Source organism: Rhinolophus sinicus, linkage group LG09, assembly GCF_036562045.2.
Source record: "Rhinolophus sinicus isolate RSC01 linkage group LG09, ASM3656204v1, whole genome shotgun sequence".
NCBI classification, from domain to species: domain Eukaryota; kingdom Metazoa; phylum Chordata; class Mammalia; order Chiroptera; family Rhinolophidae; genus Rhinolophus; species Rhinolophus sinicus.
In genome coordinates, this window is record NC_133758.1 from 52,261,456 (window position 1) to 52,285,278 (window position 23,823).

The 23,823-nt window shown below is 37.5% G+C and overlaps 1 protein-coding gene across 4 annotated transcripts in view; it reads right to left on the bottom strand.

Annotated features, from left to right (window-relative positions):
- Positions 1–305: 305 nt before the first annotated feature.
- The window catches only part of PIEZO2 (piezo type mechanosensitive ion channel component 2), a 436,624-nt gene continuing 413,106 nt past the window's right edge, over positions 306–23,823 (bottom strand). For all 4 annotated transcript variants that reach the window (XM_074340379.1, XM_074340380.1, XM_019713452.2 and 1 more), the window contains 9 exons: positions 19,023–19,181; positions 17,159–17,306; positions 12,746–12,934; positions 12,308–12,400; positions 10,786–10,958; positions 9,286–9,414; positions 7,988–8,067; positions 2,782–2,965; positions 306–1,859 (listed from right to left, as the gene is read on the bottom strand). In XM_074340379.1, coding sequence (XP_074196480.1) covers positions 1,607–1,859; positions 2,782–2,965; positions 7,988–8,067; positions 9,286–9,414; positions 10,786–10,958; positions 12,308–12,400; positions 12,746–12,934; positions 17,159–17,306; positions 19,023–19,181 — 1,408 coding nt within the window. In that variant the 3' untranslated portion in view covers positions 306–1,606. The remainder of the gene's footprint in view (positions 1,860–2,781; positions 2,966–7,987; positions 8,068–9,285; positions 9,415–10,785; positions 10,959–12,307; positions 12,401–12,745; positions 12,935–17,158; positions 17,307–19,022; positions 19,182–23,823) is intronic.

Genomic DNA, 23,823 nt, shown 5'->3' on the forward strand with positions numbered 1-23,823 from the left:
GCTGGAAGTATGCTGGCTTTCACAGTTGAACAAATATACACTGATTCTCTAGAAGACACTGAACATCATTTGAACTCTGCTCTTTTTTAAAAGCTCCATATTCGCTGTACTAGTTTCCTTTTTGGAATTACATTTATTACCAGTTGTTTCCTGCTTATATTATTCATATACAGCACCTGTATGAGAAAAATAAAATAAAACTAACAAGAAGTGGATGCTTAGTTGATTTTTTCAAACTCCTAGTATACAACATTGAAAACAACCGCATGTCCTACTTCATGCAAAAAAGAAGAGCATTCTTAAAATGACTTTGCAAGATGTGCTTTATTTTAAGTCAGTCCTGAACCCAAACTACATAAGATCTTTTTTTTTACATATTCTAGTCCATTCAATGATTCTTCTCAGACACTGTACTTTAATATGGAATGAAAACTACATTTCAGTCATTAATTTCCATGCTACATTGTTATTTAATGAAGATGTTGTATTACCAATAATAATAATTTAAGAAAAGGCCGTTTTTTTAATTTTCCCAAGCTCAATATACATATTTCTTTCATAATTATGAACTTAAAAAACCCGTCTCAGATGTAAAAATGTGAATTAGAATATGTAAACTCTTTGATATACCTGAAAAACAGGAAGGAAAATGTCACATACTGGAAAAACCATTGCCTTAAATCATCGAAATGGGAAAAAGCATGTTGAGGAATGGGGAAGGTAGAAGAGTGCTCATGACCTCAGTTAGTAAAGAGTTACAAAGTCAAAGTATTCCACATCCGCTGGGCAGCACTTTTTATCTTTCTACCTCATGTCTGTGTTTTACCAGGAGCAGTAACTCTCTGAAGCTAAACAGCTACCACTGTTGAAGTGAGTCACTAGCTGGGTCTCAACAAAGCCAGTGTCCACTTATTTGTTTTGCTGCTTTTTTTTTTTTTCCCTGAGAAGTCACTGGTGTTTAATGGGAAAAAAAAAAAGTATTAGTCTTCAGTTAAGATAAGGCAGTAAGAGTGTCACTAATGTTATCTTTTTGCTTAGAATGAGGCTTATTCATCCACTGGCATCTTCGTGGGTCACTGGCTCTCTCTCTCTCTGCCTCCTAGAAATATGTTTAGGAGTTTTCAGCCTCCTATTGCTGTTGCATATTTCGGGTGCGCTGAAGCCCACCTATTCCCACAGCAGCTTCCCCATTGGCGACAGGGTGCTGTGCATGCATAAAGCATCTCTTCAGGAAGGGCGCAGTCCCCACACAGGAAAACATGGTGTCTTTTCTTCTTACTTATTCTTCTCTTCTGTTTCTCTGAGGGAGGAGACCCATAAATGATTCCTTCACATAGTCCATCAGAATGAAGGACACCATTGACTAAAATATAATCCAAGTAGCCCTGATTTCAGAGAAACGGAATTACAAATTCAATAGCGCCTTAACTTGCAAGGTAGCTTTGACTGCAAAAGGAAGTCAACTCCCTTTGGCCACCTGTCAGAAGAGAAATCATTTCCATTGAACTAGAAATGCTTTAGCTCTTATGAGAATATTGTGCTTTTTTTTTTTTTTTTTTTTGAAAATTCAAATGTTAACTTGATTTGCAGTCTGTGTCCTAAGGTATCAATTTGTTTTTTCTCTAGTCCATTTGATCATGGTTTCTGGTGAACGGTACAGGAATATTAATTTGGCATAGAGATCTTCCTCTAGTTCTAGTTCCCCTGTCTCTCGAACTAAAAAAATATCTGTGCACAACTTCAAAATTCGATCCACATTTGGAAGCTCTTCAAACATGATGGAGTGAGAAATCCCACTGAAGAATTCACGGACAAACTTCCCAATCACAAGGACAACTGAAGCATATAATCCCATGATACTGAAAAAAAAAAAAAAAAAAGTAGAAACTGTATCCAGCAGTTAAATATGGCTAATAGAACATGTCTAAAAGAAAAAAAAATAATAAAAATTTTCTTCAAAATCCATAGAAGATATGATAAACTTAAATTTTTTCCCTTTAGTGAAAACATTTACTTTTTAAAGATGTAATTCATGTTCTTTCTTTAAAAAATTAAGCATTATAGAATTGTAAAACCTGAAAAATAAAAGTCTTTTGAAATCTCACATTTTGGAAATTACCAATGTTAACAGTTTCATGTATGAACTTCAGGTGGTTTTACCACATATATTACATGCATAAACCACATAACATATTTGGTAGAAATTCAATTGTACTATATGCACTTTGCACTTTAACAGCACTGTCTTTCTTAGGGATTTATGTTTATAATAAAACTTTAGATAGACGACGACTTTTTAAGAGGCTCATTCTGAGAAATGGAAAACTTTCTACTTGTGCTTGTAGGGGAGGTGTGTGTCCTAGGGTTTAAGCATAGGAATGTGGTTAAAGGGTAACATCAGGCTTGTCCAAAACTCTGATTTCTACTTGATCCTATGTCTCCTAGGGTCATAAGGAAATCTAAGCAGAAAAGAGATAACCCTATGCCAATTTCTAAGCTTAAACACTGAATTGCATCAACCTATGCCATAAAGGAAGGTGTAGCTAAAAAGCTGGAAATATAGCTTCTAGTCCTATCATTAATGGCAAGGCATTTTGGCATTTTGATGTCTTTGGGACTCTGGTTCCTCATGTTTTAAGATGAAGGGTCAGGGATCTGTGAATTTTAATATTTCAGCTATAAAATTTGAGAATTTTAAGAAAATAAAAGGCTTCCCATCTTCAACTTTATGTGATACAGAAGTAGACTCTTGTAACTGTTAAAGGTTAACTGAGTCCTTACCCATAGCCAGCCAGGAAGCCCAGACTCGGGGGGCTAACTTTGTCATTGAAGACCACCAGCTCCAAGGCCTGGGAATGATGATTATATATTCTATTTCCAGTCAAGTTGAGAACCCACCACTCACTGTCAGATTTAGTTGTATTGTCTCTGGACAAAATGATGGTGATATTCATGAAATTATTTTCTGGAAGAAAAAAAAATGAAATCAAGTTAGCCTGAGAATTTTAGGATTTAATGCACATCAACAGTCCTTAGATGGCAAAATCTGGTTATTATACACAGCATACAATTCCAGGATGTCATATGGGCAGGTTAACAATGCAAATGGAAAAATAAGAGTGGGCCCTAGGTGTGTATGGGGTTTCTCTTTTTCACTAAAGAGGTCAGTCACTGCTGCTACATGTGCCTGGCAGTCAAATCACAGAGAGAGAGTGGAAGACCCATCACCTGAGCATCTTTGCTGATAATTTCAAACAATTAATTAGATGTTTAAAAACCCCCATCACTGACTCTTGATTGAATTGACTGATTTATTCATATTACCAGCACTTATCAAGTGTCTTCCAAGAGGAAGGCACTCTGTTAGGTGCTAAGGAGTTAAAAGTTGCACACAGCATGGTTCCTTATCTCAATGGGAAAAAGCCATAGACATCAACACAATTTATAGGCATATGGCAACCAACATAGGACCTGCATTGACAATGTCTGTTAGCTTGGTATGATCCATGAGGACTTCCCAGAGGAGATGACTTCTGAGCCAAGTTTTGCTGAGTGAGAACTTCAACAGGTGGAGGAAGGATTAATGGTATGAGCTTTGCAAAGTTCTAAAAACCCATAATGAATGGTCAGTGATTGAACAGGGTGAATGTAAAAGAATAGTAAAAGAGCAAACAAAAAGCTTAGAGTTATAAAGAATAGGTGTTTTTTAGAAGAGGCTACCCCTGCCAGTAATAACAGAGCCTCCACTGAGAATAATGGTAGCAGACTGTAAATACTGTGAGGGTAGGGGCTGTGTCTGCATTATTTCATGCAAAATTCTTAGATCATAGGAATCTAAGACAATACCTGGCTATAAACGCCTATTTGTTGGATGGATGGATGGATGGATGGATGGATGGATGGATGGATGGATAGATAGATGGATGGATGGACGGACGGATGGATGGATGGATGGATGAAGAAGAGTGAGGAATGGTAGGAGACTGGTATAGATCAAGTCCTTACCCAGGAAGAATGTGAACCACTCAGAACAATCAGGAACAGGAATAATCTTGGTTCTGAAGTCTAGAGACAGTTCTGCAGGTGTAAATCTGGCCCTGGGCCCAGGTAGGCCCAGATAAGCCCCAGTCTGGATCTAGTTCATCTACATACTGCTTGTATAACCTCAGCTGAATATTTCACACCTGAACCTCAGTTTTCTCCCCCATAAACTGGTGATAACCACCAAACTATGCTAAATATACTTTGTGATGAAGATTAGAGACAACTCAGTAAAGCTCATCAGATAAGTAGGTAGGTTATTATAGGCAGGATAGGAGAACATGAAGGCCATGTGATCTGGAAAACAGGACTTTATAGGCTGGACTCAAATCACAAGCAGACAAGTCAGTGTGGGGAGAGGAACAGAACCCATAGAAAGATGAGGGGAATAAATGATGCTGCAGGAATGAAGGCAGGGAGGGGATGGGAGCTGGGGCACAGGGAGAGGCTGACCTTGCAAGGGAGAGAGGACACGCCTTTATTTGAGGCAGAAGAGAAAGAGGAAGGGAACTGTGACCATATAAGATGTTTTGATAAACAGCAGAAGGAAGTTGAAAGAATGGCCCCTGGCCAGCTGGGACCTGCTCTGGAAGGAAAGGACCTGCAGGGAAGAGCCTGCTGAGGGACAGAATCCTTTCACAGCAAAAACTGATTGAACAACCTGTATTCTCAGACTAAACATTTCTAGAACTAATCTGGATTAAAAGGGAAATACCAAATTTGTAAATGCATCTTGCAATTACCTTGCAAGACATACTTCTTTACTGTTGAAGAAGAAAAGCATTCAGGTATGCGGTCCGGCTAGCATTCACCCTCTGGGTCCTCAATCCTGTCTCTGTTTATGGCAATCTCCATGGGATTCTAACTGATTACTTACATCTCTGTCTTTCCAGTTAAACATTAGTCAAGCAGAGCCTGGTGACAGCGATGATGGCAAATTAATGAACATGAATTGGATACTGCATTGTCCTTCTACCTTGACTAGATGTATACAGCTACTCTGCGTTGGGTAATTGATAAAGTAAAAAAATGATTGAATATTAAAAGAATCCAAAAACATCAATTCACTCCCATCACTATTGTATTGGGAAAACAGATTCCCTTGAGCACTACTATTGATACTTAATCACCTGTGGGCAGAATCTAGTATCTTTCCATTATTCGTATTGTGGGGTCTTCTTCATATTTAACAATGTATGAGGCAGTCTTCTGCCACATATATGGTTCCTAATAGAAACAAATAAACTGACTAATTAGTAACATAAGCCTCTAAATGTGGATTTAAACCAAGTGGGGTTCATCCCCGGGGCACAAGGATGGCTCAACATCCGCAAATCCACCAATCTGATACATCACATAAACAAAATAAAGGACAAAAATCATAGGATTATATCAATTGATGCAGAAAAAGCATTTGACAAGATACAACATCCATTTATGATTAAAACACTTAATAAAATAGGTATAGAAGGAAAATACCTTAACATAATAAAGGTCATATATGACAAGCCCTCAGCTAATCTCATAACTAATGGTGAAAAACTGAAGCCCTTTGCTCTACATTCAGGAACACGACAGGGCTGTCCCCTATCACCTCTGCTTTTCAACACAGTGTTGGAAGTCCTTGCCAGAGCAATCAGGCAAGAGAAAGAAATAAAAGGCATCCAAATTGGGAATGAAGAAGTTAAATTATCACTCTTTGCAGATGACATGATGCTATATATAGAAAACCCTAAAGACTCCACCAAAAAGCTATTAGAAACAATCAACGAATACAGTAAAGTTGCTGGCTACAAAAATCAATGTACAAAAGTCCATTGCTTTCCTATATACTAAAAATGAAATCTCAGAAAAAGAAATACAAAAAAGAATTCCTTTTGCAATTGCAGCAAAAAGAATAAAATACCTAGGAATAAACTTAACCAAGGATGTGAAGGACCTATATGCTGAAAACTATAAGACATTTTTAAAAGAAATTGAAGAAGACACAAAGAAATGGAAAGACATTCCATGCTCATGGATTGGAAGAATCAACATAGTTAAAATGGCCATATTACCCAAAGCGATATACAGATTTAATGCAATCCCCATCAAAATCCCAATGGCATTTTTAAAAGAAATAGAACAAAAAATCATCAGATTTGTTTGGAACCACAAAAGACCCCGAATAGCCAAAGAATCTTAAGAAAAAAGAACAATACTGGAGGTATCACACTCCCTGACTTTAGTTTGTACTACAGGGCTACAATAATCAAAACAGCATGGTATTGGCAGAAAAACAGACACATAGACCAATGGAATAGAATTGAGAACCCAGAAATAAAACCACATAAATATGGACAGATAATTTTTGACAAAGAAGCTAAAAACATACAATCGAGGAAAGACAGCCTCTTCAATAAATGGTGCTGGGCGAATTGGATAGCCACATGCAAAAGAATGAAACTGGACTGCTATCTGTCACCATGTACCAAAATTAATTCAAAATGGATCAAAGACTTAAGCATAAGACCTGACACAATAAACTGCATAGAAGAAAACATAGGTACTAAATTTATGGACCTTGGGTTCAAAGAGCATTTTATGAATTTGACTCCAAAGGCAATGGAAGTAAATTTGACTCCAAAGCTGAAATAAACAAATGGGACTATATGAAACTTAAAAGCTTCTGCACAGGAGAAAGAAACCATCAACAAAATAAAGAGGCAACCAACTGAATGGGAGAAGAGTTTTGCAAACAGTGCCTCTGATAAGGGGCTAATATACAAAATATACAAGGAACTCATGCAACTCAACAACAAAAAAAAACAAACAACCCAATTGAAAAATGGGCAGAAGACCTGAAGAGACATTTCTCCAAAGAGGACATACAAATGGCAAATAGACATATGAAGAAATGCTCAACATCACTAATCATCAGAGAAATGCAAATAAAAACCACAATGAGATATTACCTCACCCAGTCAGAATGGCTACTATCATCAACAAGACAAGTAGTAACAAGTGTTGGAGAGGCTGTGGAGAAAAAGGAACCCTCATACACTGTTAGTGGGAATGCAGACTGGTGCAGCCCCTATGGAAGGCAGTGTGGAGGTTCCTCAAAAAAATTACGAATAGAATTACCATATGACCCAGCAATTCCTCTCCTGGGTATCTACCCAAAAAATCTGAAAATATTTATACATAAAGACACGTGTGTTCCAATGTTCATTGTAGCTTTGTTTACGGTGACGAAGACATGGAAACAACCAAAATGTCCTTTGATAGATGAATGGATAAAGTTGTGGTATATATACACAATGGAATACTATTCGGTGGTAAGAAAAGATGATATAGGAACATTTGTGACAACATGGATGGATCTTGAGAGTATAATTCTAAGCGAAATAAGTCAGACAGAAAAAGCAGAGAACCATATGATTTCACTGATATGTGGTATATAAGCCAAAAACAACAAAAGAACAAGACAAACAAATGAGAAACAAAAACTTATAGATACAGACAATAGTTTAGTGGTTACCAGAGGGTAAATAGGGGGTGGGAGATGAGGGTAAGGGGGATCAAATATGTGGTGATGGAAGGAGAACTGACTCTGGGTGGTGAACACACAATGGGATTTATAGATGATATAATACAGAATTGTACGCCTGAAATCTATGTAATTTTACCAACAGTTGTCACCCCAATAAATTAAAAAAAATGTGGATTTAAGTCAATCAGGTTCTATATCAATGAAAAAAGAAAAGAAAATGAAAAACATGGCTCCTGGGTGAGTGAATAATTCTTCCAGCTTGTGACCACAGCCAGGAGTCTTGTGCTTCTTGCAAACCATGTCACACGGGGAAAGCAAACTGGAAAGTATCTTGATGAAGGCTAAAAATGAAAACTGTAGAAGTTAAATCAAAGAACGATTAAAACAAAGGTCTGAAATGATTCCCGTTCTTACCAGATAAAAGTTGCTTTATAGGTTTGGAGTTAGAATCACTAGGTGCTTTCACGTAATATGGGTAGATCCTTTCTATAGTCCTGGCATTAAGGAAAAAAAGAGGTAATTAAATTTTAGTTGTTTTACCCATGTAAAATTGATTTTTTTGGTTGCTATTTTGACCTTGTATCAAACAAAGAATGGTAAGAGTCTTAGTATGTCATTACAATGTGTAGTCATCATAATTTTTGGGTTTCCATTATAATCAGAATTCTCTGAAGCTGAAAAAAATTAACCGGGTTTTATCCAACTACTCATGTAAACACTATACACAAGGTAGTTAATGGCTTCAAATCTGATACAGATATTTTTCCATGTCTGTGGCTGTGTCTGAAGCAAGGGGATGTCCTTCTTGCTAGAAGCCTATCATTCACATCAATAACTGTGTAAGCTCTTCTAATTTTAATTTTTAGGATTTCAAAAATAACTATAATCAAGTAGACTGCATGAATTGATCTAGTGACAAGAGTAAGGTGTGAAGGGAGAACTGATGACTTAGACCTTATCCTACCTCTGCAGAGATGAGCTGGGTGACCTGAGTAGGTCATTCCATTGATCTAGACCTGCTTTCACAGATGGGAAATGATGGGGGAAGACTTGATGATCTTCAAGGGTCTTTCAACTTTAGTGGTTAACAAAGGCTATCTTGGTCAGGAATATGTCGGAGGGCTGCATTATGGTGGTTCTTATATTCAATGCATAAAAATGGAGGACAGAACCGGGCCATGGCTGGTAGACATCTGTAATACTTCATTTATCAGTTTCATACCAACAGCACTTTTATTTCTTGCTAGTTCTCATATTAGAAGCTAAACATCACTGTTTGGATGTGTTTTGAATGGAGTACTTATATGGCAGGATGATATATTAAGATACATTTTTTCCTCAAATTTGTGTTTATCCCTTGTCTTCCCCTCCTTCCCCCATTCATTAGCCAGATATTGAATAACCCTAGGAAAAGTGTAATAACATAAAAGGGATCTTGCAGGGTCTTTCCCTGGATTTTGGTGATTATGGTTATATGACAGCAAGGCTTGCTACTCAGAGACGAGAGCGATGCCCTGACTACGTGGACAGAGAATGAGAGGAAAGAGAATAGTACCATGAGGCCTCCACAGAAATTCACTTGCAGTATCAAAGAATGAAGAAAGTTGCATTTCTTGCACATGATGATTTGTAGATAGTAATTTTGTACCAGATACACACACCTATATTAACCGAAACAATAAAAGCTGTATTAACAGGAACAATATACTTACACTGGTGTTTTTGAACTTTCTGTGTTGTTGCCAGCTATCATTTTAGCTATATTCTCTCGTGTAATATTTTTAAGAGGAAAAGAAAGCTTATCTGTTGCTATTTCTGCTTTTGCTCCCAGACTCATGTTTCTGTGAAGAAAAAACAAAACAACTCAATGTCAATGATTATTCAAAAGTCTGGAAGAGACTTTAAAAACTCACTTGACTCTTAATTTTGTTAATCTCACCAAGGTTTCATTGGGTTCACAATTACCAACCCCAACCCTTTCTGTCCACCTCACCTTTACTTCTAGCTTCTTAGACAACCAAGTCAGTAAAACCCAGGGAGGCCACAAACACCTTTAAAACAGATGGAAGGTAAGGAGGCAGAGTCTGCTGACCAAAATAGAAAACATCTTGATGCTCTGATATGAATTTCCAAAATGCTCTTTATGTTAATCCAGTGAAGTTGATCTCCATGGTGACTAATAGGACCACATTTTAAAAAGAATGTTCAATCAGAAGTTGATTTTTACTATTGCTATTTTTGGTACCTCTTCAAAGAAAAGGCTAGGAAGCAAAATTTTGGCAGTACAGAAATGCCATGTGAGAAACTTGGGACATTTAATAGAAGAAAATAATATTAAAGGACTTCTTTAAATTCTGAACTGCCCTCTTTGAAATATTTACTATTTCCTTAGAGACTGGAAATCAGTTTAGAGACTAGAAAACTTTCTTCTGTAGCTGTCAGGATTCTTTCTTAATTTCATATAAAAAGCTGGAATTGTGGACCCAAATGAACTTAAAACTTGACTGACAAATAAGTTTATATAGAGTCCTGAGTCACAAGACTGTAATGAACAAAACTAAACTAATCAACTGGTATATTATGTTGAGGTCCCAAAACTGCTTTCCTAACATGGCAGGCATTTGGATCTAAGAACTTTTTCTAAGACATGCTCTCTCCAAACAAGTGAAGTAGCAGCTGCGTGCTGGCCATTGGCTCAGTTTAGGTAAAATCTCCCCTCAGCTCTCCCCTTCTGGGTCTTCCAAGCTGCTCTCACACCTCACGCTTGGCGAAAAGATCTGCTAGGGCTCCCCCAGTGTTGGAGAGATGCAGGTGAGAAGCTGGGGTTCCAGAGGCTGCACTTCCTTTATTAAGACCAAATTCCAATCTTTAAAGGAAATCTTACAATACACCCAGACTCTGTTTCATTTTATGAGTCATCATCCTCTTTATTTTCTCTCTACCTCTCACTCTTGTTCATAGAACTCATTACCAGCCTCTCTTTAAAACTGAAATTAGTAGAAAAAAAGAAAAAGAAGGCCTTAGTTTTATCAATGATTACCAGGCAAACCATTACTTAATAAACAAAAATGTTAGCTGTAGCATCAAATGAATGTCCCCAAGATATAATGTAAACTAAGAGTCACATTAAGTTTTCTATCCTGTGTCCCCCACCCCACCCCGAATTTAGATTGGGGAAAGGGGAAAATTATGCATGGAAATACAGTAACTACCTCTGAATACTCCATGAAAAAACAACAGAGAAGCTACTATTGGGGTCCTTGAGTTCGTTTATCATTTTCTGCTTACTGGGAGGGCTGATGGTCCATAAAGAATTTGAGTTTCCTTCCAATTCTGCTACTGTTATGTCTTCTTTTACATAATTTTCCAGAAATTGCATAGCACCCTGTATGTGCACAAATACACATGCATAAATAGATCATATACATAATGATGTATAAAGAGAGTTATTACTTTTCCTTTTAACTGACTGTATAGAGAGGATTTCTTCCTACGAAAGGAACATTTCTACAATGAATTATCTTGGGGTTCCATTGCACTAACTTAGTTCCCCAACCCACAGGTATAGGCAGCTCGCAGTTACATCACCAAACCCCAGGAGTGATGCTGCCACACTAGTATAGCTACGGAATCATTACAATTAAACAGTAAGAAAAATCAGATGATTTGGTGTCTTTTCTCCTTCTCATTAAGAGGAAAATTTATCAACTATTGGGAATTGTCCCTCTCATGGTAGAGTCAAATATAATCCACCCAGGACACCCTGGCCCTTTCCTCATAGTTGCTCATCCCTCAAGATTAGTTTGGACAGTGGGCATTATATGTTGATAATTTTACAAAAGAGAAAAGCCTCTGTTTGCCTCATCACTTTCTTGAAATAAAAAGCATTATTTATAAAACAAATTTTAATTATGAAAAATCATGTTATCATATTATTAAAAGTTGAAATGTAGAGAAAAGAATAACATTAGGCACAACTCTGCCGTCAGCACATTATTGCTGTTTTATGCAGTAGGAATGCATACCTTATTTTTTATGATTAAAGACAGTCTATATCCTTTTTGATTTATGGCTTATCTTGAGAAATTTTCATGCCATGTATAGTCTTTGTAATGATGATTTTTTATTATAAAAGAAGTTGCTTGAAAAATATTCAGACAATATATTATGTAAATAAACTATAACGTGGAAGCCGCCTTCTCCTACTATGACAACCCTAGGGAAGCCAGTTCTAATCAAATTCACTTCATACATCTGCCACGATTTATTTAATCAGTCCTACTTGTTGAATCTTCAAGTTGCTTCCAGTTTTTACTAATAAAGAGGATGTTCTCAGAAGTAGGTACCAACATAGGGCTTTCCCCATACTTTGAATTACTTCTTTAAGATAGATTCCCAGAGTAGCTCCATCAGCCAGAGGTCAATGTCTACCACAGTTTGAAAATTAAAACAAAACAAAACAAAAAACAAACAAACTTAGAGGACCAAGATCTGTTGAGCTTACATTAAAATGTTCTGAATCAAAATTGTTTATTAACCCTTACATTCAGTAGTATAGACAAGCTGTCTTAGATTATCAAAGTGGTCAGTGGACAGGACTCTGCTATGTACAACTTAATCTCTGAAAACCCTTCCCCCCACCACAGGCCATAGCACGGCAGTGAGTGATAGACAACCAGTGAGCTCACCTAGATAAAAGGTCTTCATACAGATTTATTACATGCATTTACTTACAGTGTCCCTAGAGAAACCTCGCAAAAATCTGTCAAACATTGACTGGTTCATAACTTTCAGCTGGCTTTGCTGGGCACTCATTGTGAAAATAGGCTGGAAAACAAGATAGACAGTGTCAATATTACGAAGCTCTTTCTGCATCCTGGGTTAAAGGAAAAATATTTACATAGCATGTTATCCACTGAGTACCAGTGGCAACTGGCTTCAGAGATCCCATTTTGCAGAGATTATTCCTGTGCTCAGAACCAGAACAGAACTATTTTGTTCACTGCACCTTATTTCAAACATCACATATTTGCTGAACAGTCCAAATTTAGATAGGAAATATGTATTGGTAAAACCTAATAAACCAATTGTAGGTGATTATTAGAAAAGAGCACTGTGTTAGCTAAGGTACCAACAGATGGGTGAGACCTGGAGGAAGTTCACAGCAATTACCTGGTAACCTCCCAGGGTAATTGTGACCGAGACATCCAGGGGTTGGTTGATCACCCCGGCGACAGATTTGATCAAAGACATGAAGAGAAGAGGAAACCAGACAATACAAATGAGCAGAACGATGATCATGCCTCCCATGCCATACTTCACCACTTTCTTCTTCTTCTGTCCCCGGGGTTGAGGGTATCTCTGCAACAGAAAAGTTCACACAAGGCTCAGGCCACTGTCCCCTGAGAAACAGGTGGGGAGGACAAGTGCTTGTTCCATGAGGTTGGGACTTGATTTAGTCCTGTTTCTGCTCTGCTTGCTCCGAAGTAGGGAGAACGACCTTGTCTCAATCTGGTAATGAAGTTAGGTAGTCACGTGAAGCGGTAATAAGCTCCCTACAGGTCCCCATCCTTAAAATTGTTGTGTGGGCTTTGCTGGTGGTGAACCTAAGGATCAATGGATCAAATACAAGCACACTGCTGAATAAAGCCTCTGGTTTTACGGGATCATGTGGGAGAAAGACATTTTATTTTTAATTCCTGAATATTCTAAAGCTGTGCCTTTCAACTCAGCCCTCCTCATACCTTCGTGGTTGGGAAAACATTTTTTACTTCATTCATCACACATGTTGTCAAAACAATGTTGGTTCAAGTCCTGCAATAAGGTCTATAGGATCAGACCAGCCCTCTCTCCACTGCTGCTATGACTCCACAGGGGCCCTCGCTGGTGTTGTGCTGAAGAAGGTGGGGTTGGGGCTGGTGGCAGGTGTGTATGCCACAAAAGGGTTTTTGCACAAGAGTAGTGTACTTGGTAGGGCTGGAATCACTTCTATTCATGTTACTAAGGATCCACTAAACACTCTCTTACAGGCTATGGTCAAGGTGGAAGGAGTCAGCTGTGCTGTCTGGTATTAAAACTGCTCCAGCTCTATATGCGTATTCCTATTTTCCTGGAAGTTAGGCTACATACATAACGTGGCCATTGTGCGAACTCCCCAAGCTGGCCGAGAGATTTATCCTGGGGCTCACACTCTCTGGAGGATGTGCTCATTTCACTAGGTTAAGGTAAGGACAAATCATCCACATTTTACCTGTAGGTGCTGAGCTCTACGTTACAAACTAAGAAGTCTGGAAGTTAGCAGAGGACTTTAAAGGACACTGCTACAAGGGCTCTATAAGCTTTGACACTCAAGAGTTGCTGCAGTTGGCCTTGGAAACAAGGACATGGGCTGGATTGGAGGGCAGATCAGAGCCAGTATGGAGACCATTCACTCAGTACCCTGAAGACAATGCCTCTGAATGACTCTGCTGTGAAGTTGCATGATCATAGATTAAGGATTGTATTTTGATATCTTTTCGCTAGAATTTGATATTGTTGCTTAAAATTTTCTGTTTTGAAAGAAAAACTTGAATATTGGAAAGTTTGAAGTATATATTCTTACACACACACACACACACACACACACACACACACACACACAGATTTGCTTTTACATTATTTTCTCTAGGAGGCAAGTTTAGACAATGGGCTACTCAACCCACTCCAACAACACTCTTGTATTTCATAATGAAGGGTTTTGTGAGTGAGTTAAAGAAGACTTATCTATTCTTTGCTGAGAACAGTTTGGGTTTCTTCTGTCTGAGGTGAGACCATGTTGGTTGTTCTCCTAAAGGCCAGGGTCTTTCCGGCTCACTTTAAAAGCTCCCACCTCCTTTCCTCCTGCTCAGCCCTCCATGCATTTCCCAGGGCAGAAGAGGGCCGGCACTTTTGACTTCTCTCTAATTATGAGGCTATCTTTCCCTGGACTTTCAAAGTGAAGTCACCTTCCTGTCTTATGCTGCTCCTTCACTTCTGTCCTAGGTAAGTCAACTCTCAACCAGTTTGTAGTTCCCATCATGCTGCATTTCCAAACAGCTTCCGAAACTGTTTTGGGACTGGCTTCATGGAAATCATTGTAAAAATGACTAGGAATGAGTGGCCTGCATTGTGTGTGCTCATGCCAGCATTTTGCCTTTCAGAGTATTGTTCTTTCTTCACAAACTGCATTCATAAAACACTAGGAACATATTACATTCAGTATGGAATAATCCCCAAGAAAAGTTACCTTTAAAAGAAGCTTCTGCTTCACATTAGACAAGTGATTGTAACCAGCAATGTTTTAGTCTCATATGGGACAGAGTAGACACTACAGCTAGATTCATTCAGACTCCCTAATCCCTCCCACATACCTAAATTTCTCAGACTATTTTACCATGTGTGATTCAAATAGCCATAGGCTTAGCATAAGATAGAGTATATATTTAGTAGGAATTATACATTAAAATGAGGCTTTTTATTTCTTAAAATAAAAAAGTGTAAGTCTTTTGTTGGGCAGGAATGCTTATGTTCTAGGTTGGAACGACCCTGTCTTTCATAAGGAAGATGGCAATGGGTGTGGCTGTCTCACTACAGTATGAAGAAGGTTGACACCTGTTGGCTCAAAGGCAGTAAAAAGCATATATGAGCTGATAAACGGAGCTGTTCACATGAAGAGTGGCCCTGTATCTATGTGGGCCAGTTATATGACTTCTGATTCAGAACCCCCCCCCCCTTAAGAGCGACCCTCCTATTCATCCAGAGGACACAGTATCTCACGGTTTCTGGGGCACCTTGGGTAGGCTCTGAGTCTTGGAATGCCATCTTTCTCGCTTTCAATAGATGAATTCATCTATTTCATGGAGTAGACAGGCTATTGGGCATGAGTTTGTTCACTGACCGTCTCTCTTTCTCCAACTTTCTGTAGGATGGCTGGTCCTCTTTGCCACTACCAACTTGTTCATCCATGCCTCTGAGTCTACACCTTGCAGGTCCCCATTTGCACCTTCCTCCTTTGGATTGATGCTAAGAAATTTTCCTTTTCCTTTTTCTATTGGTCCTTTCCTTACCACCTGATAGAGGTTCAAATCTTCTTCATTCTGAAGCGATCCTCTTCACTTGCCTCTCTCTTGAATTGACCTCTCTCGTGCCTTTCCCTTATCTATGCTAGGTCCCTCCAAAACGGCAGTGACAGGAGTGATCCCAAGCCAGATTCTCCAGTAGCACCAGCCCAAACTACAGATCCATAGTATTGTGAGCAGATAAAATGGTTGTTAAAAAAACATTAAATTTTGATGTAGTTTTTTGGCAGCAACAGAAAATTGATATAATACCTATTGAATAAATGGCTCCAGGAGCTGGAAGTAGACCTAGCACTTCCTAGTACAGAGGTTTCATGATGTAAGTTCTCCTGTGTGTGACTTTTTCTGTATATAGACACTTCTCAGGGACCTACTCCTGAGGCAGCCAATCTGTGAAGGGGTAGTTTTGATTGTTAGGAAATTCTTTATGCGCCATTGAATCTTATTGGAGCTTTTGCCTATTTGTCTTAATACTGTTTTGTTGAGTTTCACAAAGTAATTTGAATGTTTAATCTATTTTTCAATATTTCAAATAGTTAAAAAACAGCTAATTTTTTGCCTCCCCTCTTTTTTTTTTTCAGTTCAGGCTGAACAATTCTTGGTTCTTCCTACTTTTCCTCATATACCATGATTTCCAGACCCTTTGTCACCCTGATTTTTACCCTCAATGTCCCTTTGGTAGATTGGCTCTCATTTTTGTCACTTTATCAACTCTTTTGATCCTTAAAAATCAGGACAAACTAATATGATTTTAAGTATACTGCCAGCCCCATCTCCTTCACTCCCACAAACCCCATGAACACAGAGGCCACAGTACAATGGGCTCACACCTATAAAGCTAAAAATCCCCAGAAGAAACTGCAGAACACAAGAGAAATTATATGGACTAGATGGGACTTTTCCGAAGAGGGTATTATTGAGATGAGAAAAAAAGACAGTTCACACCACCTTGGATAATTTTGCTTGGGTATTTCTAGTATTACTATGCAACAGGCTCCTGTTTCATATATTAAACTTTTGAAAAATCCAATAAACAATAGTAATTCTAACCATATTTAATGTCAATATTCAACTTAGCAGTAGAAGCAAATATTTGCACTTCAATTTCCTTTGCACGTTGTCTATCCTTCATCAGGGGGTGAGCCCAAGTCCACTTTTCTCCACTGTACCACATTTTCCCTGCTCCCGAATGAATCATTTAAGAATGATTGGGTGACACAGCAATATGTCATTTCTTCTTTTAAAAATAACTACAATATACAGTTGCCAAAAGAAGAACACATCTGGATGCTATTGCTCACTAAGGCAGCAGTGAGTTCAAAATTTTCAACTCTAGTGGGATGGAAATCAATGGGACATTTATAGGTCCTACTAGTTTTTCCCCTGTCTCCATTATTTGGTCGCAAAATTTGCAGAAGTTCACATTAATCTTATAACCAGCCTATATCTAAGGGAAACAAATAGGGATAAGGTATTTTTATTGGCTTACTTTTTCTGACTCCCGCCAACACTTCAGGATGAATATGTGAGCATAGATGTCCTCCACACAGATCCAGCTGGAGAGGCTCAAGGTTGTGTCTGTCCACACCCAGTCCATCACAGCCCTCAGCTCAGTCAAAAATGGAACAAGGCGGAACCTGGCAGAAACCACATCTTGTGAGAGAGACAGTTGTGGGATGGCCCCCAATACCTGGCCAACCCTTGGGGCTCATGTACTTCCTTATTGTTTCAGCCCTTATAACTTAGGAAAAATTTTCAAGGTGACCCTTATGGTAAAATCCAACTTGGAATACAACTGCTTTTCATTATAAGTCTAATAAATGGATTGGTATTTTCCATTCCTTTTTTTTCTCTTTTGACTGATGGTCTTAACAAACTTTTAAAATAAGTGTGAAGGTGTCTTCTTCAATTTCTTTTATAAAGTCTTGTAGTTTGCATTTTACAAATGTTTCACTTCTTTGGCTAAACTTATTTCTAAGTGTTTTATTGTTTTTGATGCTATTGTAAATGGGAAAGTTTTCTTTCTCAGATGTTTCATTGTTAGCTTATAGAAACACAGCTAATTTCCGTATGTTGATTTTAGATCCTGAAACTTTACTAAACTTGTTGATTAGTTCCAATAAATTTGGGTGGGTTTTTAGAATTGTCTACACATAAGATCATATCATCTGCAAATAAACACAATTTAACTTTTAAAGAAATTATTATTTCACGTTATGTGAATGTGTTGGTCATAGGGTTATTGAATTGTTGGGGCTTTGCTGTTGAATGAGCTACGAAAGGTAATACACCTAGTAAATGAAGGATGAGGGCAAATGAGAGATGTCAGAGGGAACGGGACATGTCATTGGAGGGCACACAGTAGTTCCCACAGCTGGTGGACTTACTAGATGACTAAATCTAATGGGACTCTGGCTTAGTCTCCTATATTTGGGAATGGACTGGCCTGGACTCCTCTTGAGTCTGGGGGCTGTCTTTGTTTCTTGACTGACACAGACTGGAGGGCCTGGGTTTAACCCAGGGCCCTTACAGCAGCTTGGGTTGCCACTTGGAATTCTCCCCTGGGCTACTCAGCTTTGTCAAGAGAGCACTAAGTTAACCTCTTGAATAAATCTCTCCCCATCCACCCCCACAGGACTGCACTAAGTGAAACACTGTTCTATATGGGGAGGTTCACAATATCTGAGCATACTCAACATCTCTTCTGTGATTAAGTCACCAGTCCCCAGGTCTGGGGCTAACTAGGAGCCAGCCGTGCCAGGAGCAGCCTGACCCTTTATGCCATGTTCTAATTTCTGAGGGAACAGAGAGGAGATGCTACCAATGAAATTCTTGCATGAAAGAGCTATATTCTTCCTTTGATCAGCTAACTTACGACCAGGAGTAAGCAAATCATGTGGCATTTAGGTTGATGTTAGGGGGAATAAATGGCCTTTTGCAATGGATGATGGACTTATTGTGCGTACAAAATTCCAATGGCATTTTGAAATAGTCCAGGTTCCAATATTGTGTTCCATTGTGCCCAGAAGTATATTAATACTTAAGGATCATGTATCCCAATTTTTTATCCCAGAATATTATCACAATTATGTAGGTTACAGAAATAGAACATGAACCCACATGGATGATCCTAGGACAACATCCTGGCCAAGTGTGTGGCAACTACATTTAGAAAGGTAATTCAAGAGGCATATTTGTTCTTTTGCTAAACACTGTAAGAGTTCCACGATGATCTACATTGCTGTATATCAGCATTCTTCCTTTTTCTGTTCCTTCCCAGGTAGAAAATAAAATGCCTTTCAATTGCCAGCCTCCACTCTGTGAGTGACTGTGACAACATAGGGTGTCCTTACCCTTGAAACAAGAAGAGGTTGACATAATTGTAGCTCTTTGTGAGGAAGTTTCCAAGGACTCGTGTGGGGTAGCCACAACGGATTTGGTAGGCAGACAACCCGAAGTAAACACATTTCACAAAATACCAAAGCTGAGCAACAAGATTCTGGCTGAATTTCCTAAAATATAAAAATACAGAAAAGTGAAAGAATGGAATTTTTTTTCCTTTTTTTTTTTTTTTTTGTACAAAAGGATACCAGTTTAGGATTAAAAAAAAAAAAAAAAAAAAAAAAAAAAATAGCCTAATTGCCCCTTTAGCATTTAAGTCAATTCTAAAATGTTCTCTATACAATTTACAGTATTAAAAGTACCCTTGTACTCTGGAGAACTAGAATTGATTTTTTTCTTAAAATTGCTCATTGGGTTGCTTATAAATTTCTCTAGCTGTTTTTGCCAAGTTGTAACTTGCAGTTATGAGAATAATCACAGATCGATTGCAGTCATTCTGAGGGAGGGCCAGGTCTGCATGAACATAGACAATTCAGGCCTTTGACAGGTATTTATAGTAACTTCAATTAATTTGAATTTCAGATTCAATTAATTAAGAACTGGTGATGTCTCAGCCAGACACTAGGAAAAAGTTTGCCTTCCCTCTCTCTATGGGGTCGTCATTAGATTTACCCTCCAAATATTTCCAGTTCTCCTCCTTATGTGCAGTTTTCCATTTCTTCTGAAGTTAGGCAAGACTTGTTTTGGCCAATGAAATGGGAGCATGAGTATCATGTATTAGTTCCAGGTAGGTTATTTAAAACAGGGGTGCTCAAACTTTCATAGAAAGCCAGAGAGTATATATTTTAGGCTTTGTGGGTCATTGTCACAACTACTCAGCTCTGCCATCGTAACATGAAAGCAGCCATAGACAATATGTAGTCAAATGGGTGTGGTTGTGTTCCAATAAAACTTTATTTATGGACACTAAAAATAAATAAATAAATAAATAAATAAATAAATAAATAAATAAATAAAATAAAATAAAATATTCTCTATACATAGTTGATCACTTCAAAGGCAAAAGGTAGGATAATAAAATCTAATAATTAAAAAAATATATTCTATGAATGATGCCTTTGAGGTACTAGTGCATTAGCCAGTAGTTTAGGCCATAATTAAAATAGATTACTGTTAAGTAAATTTACTAATAACATTTTCTCAGAGTGTGGATATTGCTGTTACCCTAGTCCAAATTAAGGCTGAGCAAAGAAAAAACAAAATGTATAATCATGGTATTGTTAAGTTCATGGATGCTGACATAAGTTTGAACAAAAACAGTGGAATTAAATACCACACTAGAAAAAAATTTGGAACACATTTGCAAAGAATGATGAGCTATAGGACTATTTTTTTTTTACTTTGGATAAATGCAGCATTCATCAAGTGTCTTAAACACGGCCAGTACAAAATTTAAAAAGAAAATAAAAAATAAAACTTTGGATTTTGCAATACCCAGGTGTAATCTTCCCTGTGTTTAAGAGTAACACTTGACTTTAAAAAAAAAATAAATAAAAGCATTAAAAAAAAAAATACAACTACTCTTTATATTGTATTTTGGATTTGTCTTATTAACTTTTAATTTTGTTATTAGAAGAAAACATGTAATAGTTTTTAATTGAAAATAGCTATTCTTTAGTTGACAAGATCTAAGAACAAGCCAGGAATGCATGGGCCTATGTATCTGGGGACCCTAGGAACCTCTACTCATATCTCAAAAACTAGAGAACTCAAAAATATTGCTTATAAATGTCTCCCCTATAAAGAAAACCAACTTTGGTATTTCAGGACCTAATGAATTAATTTAACTACATTTGACCATGAACCAGAACTTTACAAGTTATTGATGAAAATATCAGCTATTTTACTGAGAGCTCACATCAACTATTCATTTCCTCACTCTTTTTAGGAACTGTCTATATTGGTAGAATATTAAGATGATATTTTAGTTCTCTAGGGAAATGCCCTTAGATTTTACAGGTAATTGATACGAAAACTGCATGAGGAATAATTCTTCTATATCTATTAATGTTATAGATATAGATTAATGGTTATTTATATCTATTAATGTCAGTGACATAAAACTGTTGCCTTCTATTCCTTATGAAAGGACCAAACTATGTTTTATCCATTAAATTTTGTTTTTCCCTTCTCGACCTTAAAGTGTGTCAATGTGGGATAAGTAAATTAATCAATTAATCTGTAGTTTCTGAAGTAATCACGTTAAATCTAACTAGGGATATTAAGGCTGTATTACACTGGAAGATTTGTTAGGTTGTCTCTATATGTTTTATTGCTAGAAGCTGGAATGATGCCTTACTCATCTCTAGGTCTCACATAGCAGCTACTGCACAGTGCTTTGTAGACTGTAGGCAACCCTAAATGTTTGTGGACTAAATAATGTTCACATCCACAGAAAAAGCCACTTATCAGATTAATTATTAAAGATACTGGAGCTTTGTGATGCTCAATACTATGACTGGTAGCCATAATTTTCATTTGTGTAGCTTAAAAGACTCCTAGTCTATCTCTTCCTTTGTTCTTGTTTTACAAAGGATTTTGACAATGTAACTATTAATAAATGTTTTTCTTTGCACAACAATGAATTAAATTTTCAGTAACAATATTTGAAGAGAGAAAAATGAATTTTGGATGTTAAATAATGGCAACATGATTTGAAATGTCAAAAAATTATGTTGTAACTGACATGCTGGCAATGAAGACAGATGACTCATCAAATCCTAATATATCTTGAATTAAATATCCAAAAATAAAGATAGGGTAATTTGTTGCACTAGGAATGGCCATCAGATGAAGCTCCAAAGGTGAGATCCAACAGAGAAATGATCTCTCTGGCCATAGTTTTAGTGATTATCTTGAGCCCTGTGAGCCCACTTATGTGCGCCTTCTCACATGAGGAAGGGACCGTGCTTTATTCATGTTGATGTCATGCTCCTTTTCACCTTGTCTACTGCTCTAAACAAAGCAGATGCTTAATAAATGTGAAATTGAACTGAATATGCATGATTATAAGTTACCCCAGGAGAAGCTTTCATTCATTCAGTTATTATAATAAACATTTCAGCTATATTTGGTTTGGAACATGTTGCTAGTCTGTTAATCTCTTTGAAAGCCTTGTAGAACAGAATAATCCCTGCCCATAAAGATGTACATGTCCTAATCCCCAGAACCTATGGATATGTTACCTTATGGCTAAGATGACTTTGCAGATGTGATTAAGATCACGGACCTGGAGATGGGGAGTGCATACTGGATTGTGCAGTATGGTGACCCAATCTAATCATGAGAACTTAAATGGCAGCTGTGGTCAGAGGGAGACTTGACAACAGAAGAGTCAGATGTATGTGATAAGAAAAAGACATGAACCCTTGTTGCTGGTTTTGAAGATAGAAGAAGGGGCCATGAGCCAAGGAATGTGGGCACCTCTAGAAACTGGAAAAGGCAATGAAGTGGTTTCTCCCCTAGAGCCTTTAGAAGAAATGCAGCTTTGCTGACACCTTGATTTTACTCCTGATCTACAGAACTGTAAGAGGATAAATTTGCATTGTTTTAAGCCCTAAAAGTGTGATAATTTGTTCCAGAAGCAACAGAAAACGAATACAGGCAGGAGCAACAAAACTATTTGGTGATTTGATTCTGCTGAAGTGACTCCCTGTGACTTTGCCATTCCTCTGTTTCTGGAAGCACTGGTCTCTGTGGAGGCTCCCCTGTCAGGATATGGCTTAGATCCATGATCTGTGGCTGTCATCTGAGATTGGAATAATCAAATTCTTTTCACACTGCACAGTGAAATGGTAGGCTATGTTACTTTAAAAAAATCTGCTTGAAAGCAAACATGTGATGCTTCCTATGGAGGGAAGGATGTAGTATACAGTAGGTACAGTATACAAGAGCTGTAGTATACAGTAGGTGCAGTATACTTTAGGTATAGTATACACATACAGTCGGGCCAAGAGGCCTGGGATTGAGATCTGGTCTCACCAATAATTAGCTGAATGACTTTGGAGAGATCAGTCTTCTGTGTGAGTTTCACCTATCTTAATCTATAAAATTAGATAGGTCTAGAAAGCTTTTTAAGGTCTCTTTCTTCTCTGAAAATAAGAGTTTTTATGAGGGCCTGGTAGAGAATACCTATTTGATGTTTTTAAATATCAGAGAAATTATCAACATTCATCATCCAGCTATCATGGATGTTGAATTTGGTTTATTTCTCTGAATTGAGAGATATACATATGTAAATATAATTACATACTTGTAGAGAAAATTATATTTATTTTATTTTAAAGACTAAAAAATACGATTCACAACATTCTCATGAACAAATTCTAATATTTTTATAAATATTCTAATATTTTGCCTTAATCTGAATTATTTTTATCATTTGAGATATGTGTGAGCTGGTGCATTGTTGTGATGCAAGAGACATGGATTGTTGACGAAAAGTTCAGGTCATGTAACTTTTTCATGCAGCCTTTTCAGCACTTCCAACTAGTAAAATTAGTTAACTGTTTGTCCAGTTAGTACAAATTCATAATGAATAATCCCTCTGATAGCAAAAAAGTTTAGCTACATGGTTGCGACAAGTTAGTGAACTTAATTATCAGACCTCGTACGTTTACTCCCCCAGCATACAGTGTGGAACAGGAGACTTACTGGGCTATTGGGAGTCTTCTAGGTAACAAACCTTTATTTAGTTAGCTCTACTTTAGATTCAAGAAAAATGATACTAATTTCATTTTTCCTTTTAAAATA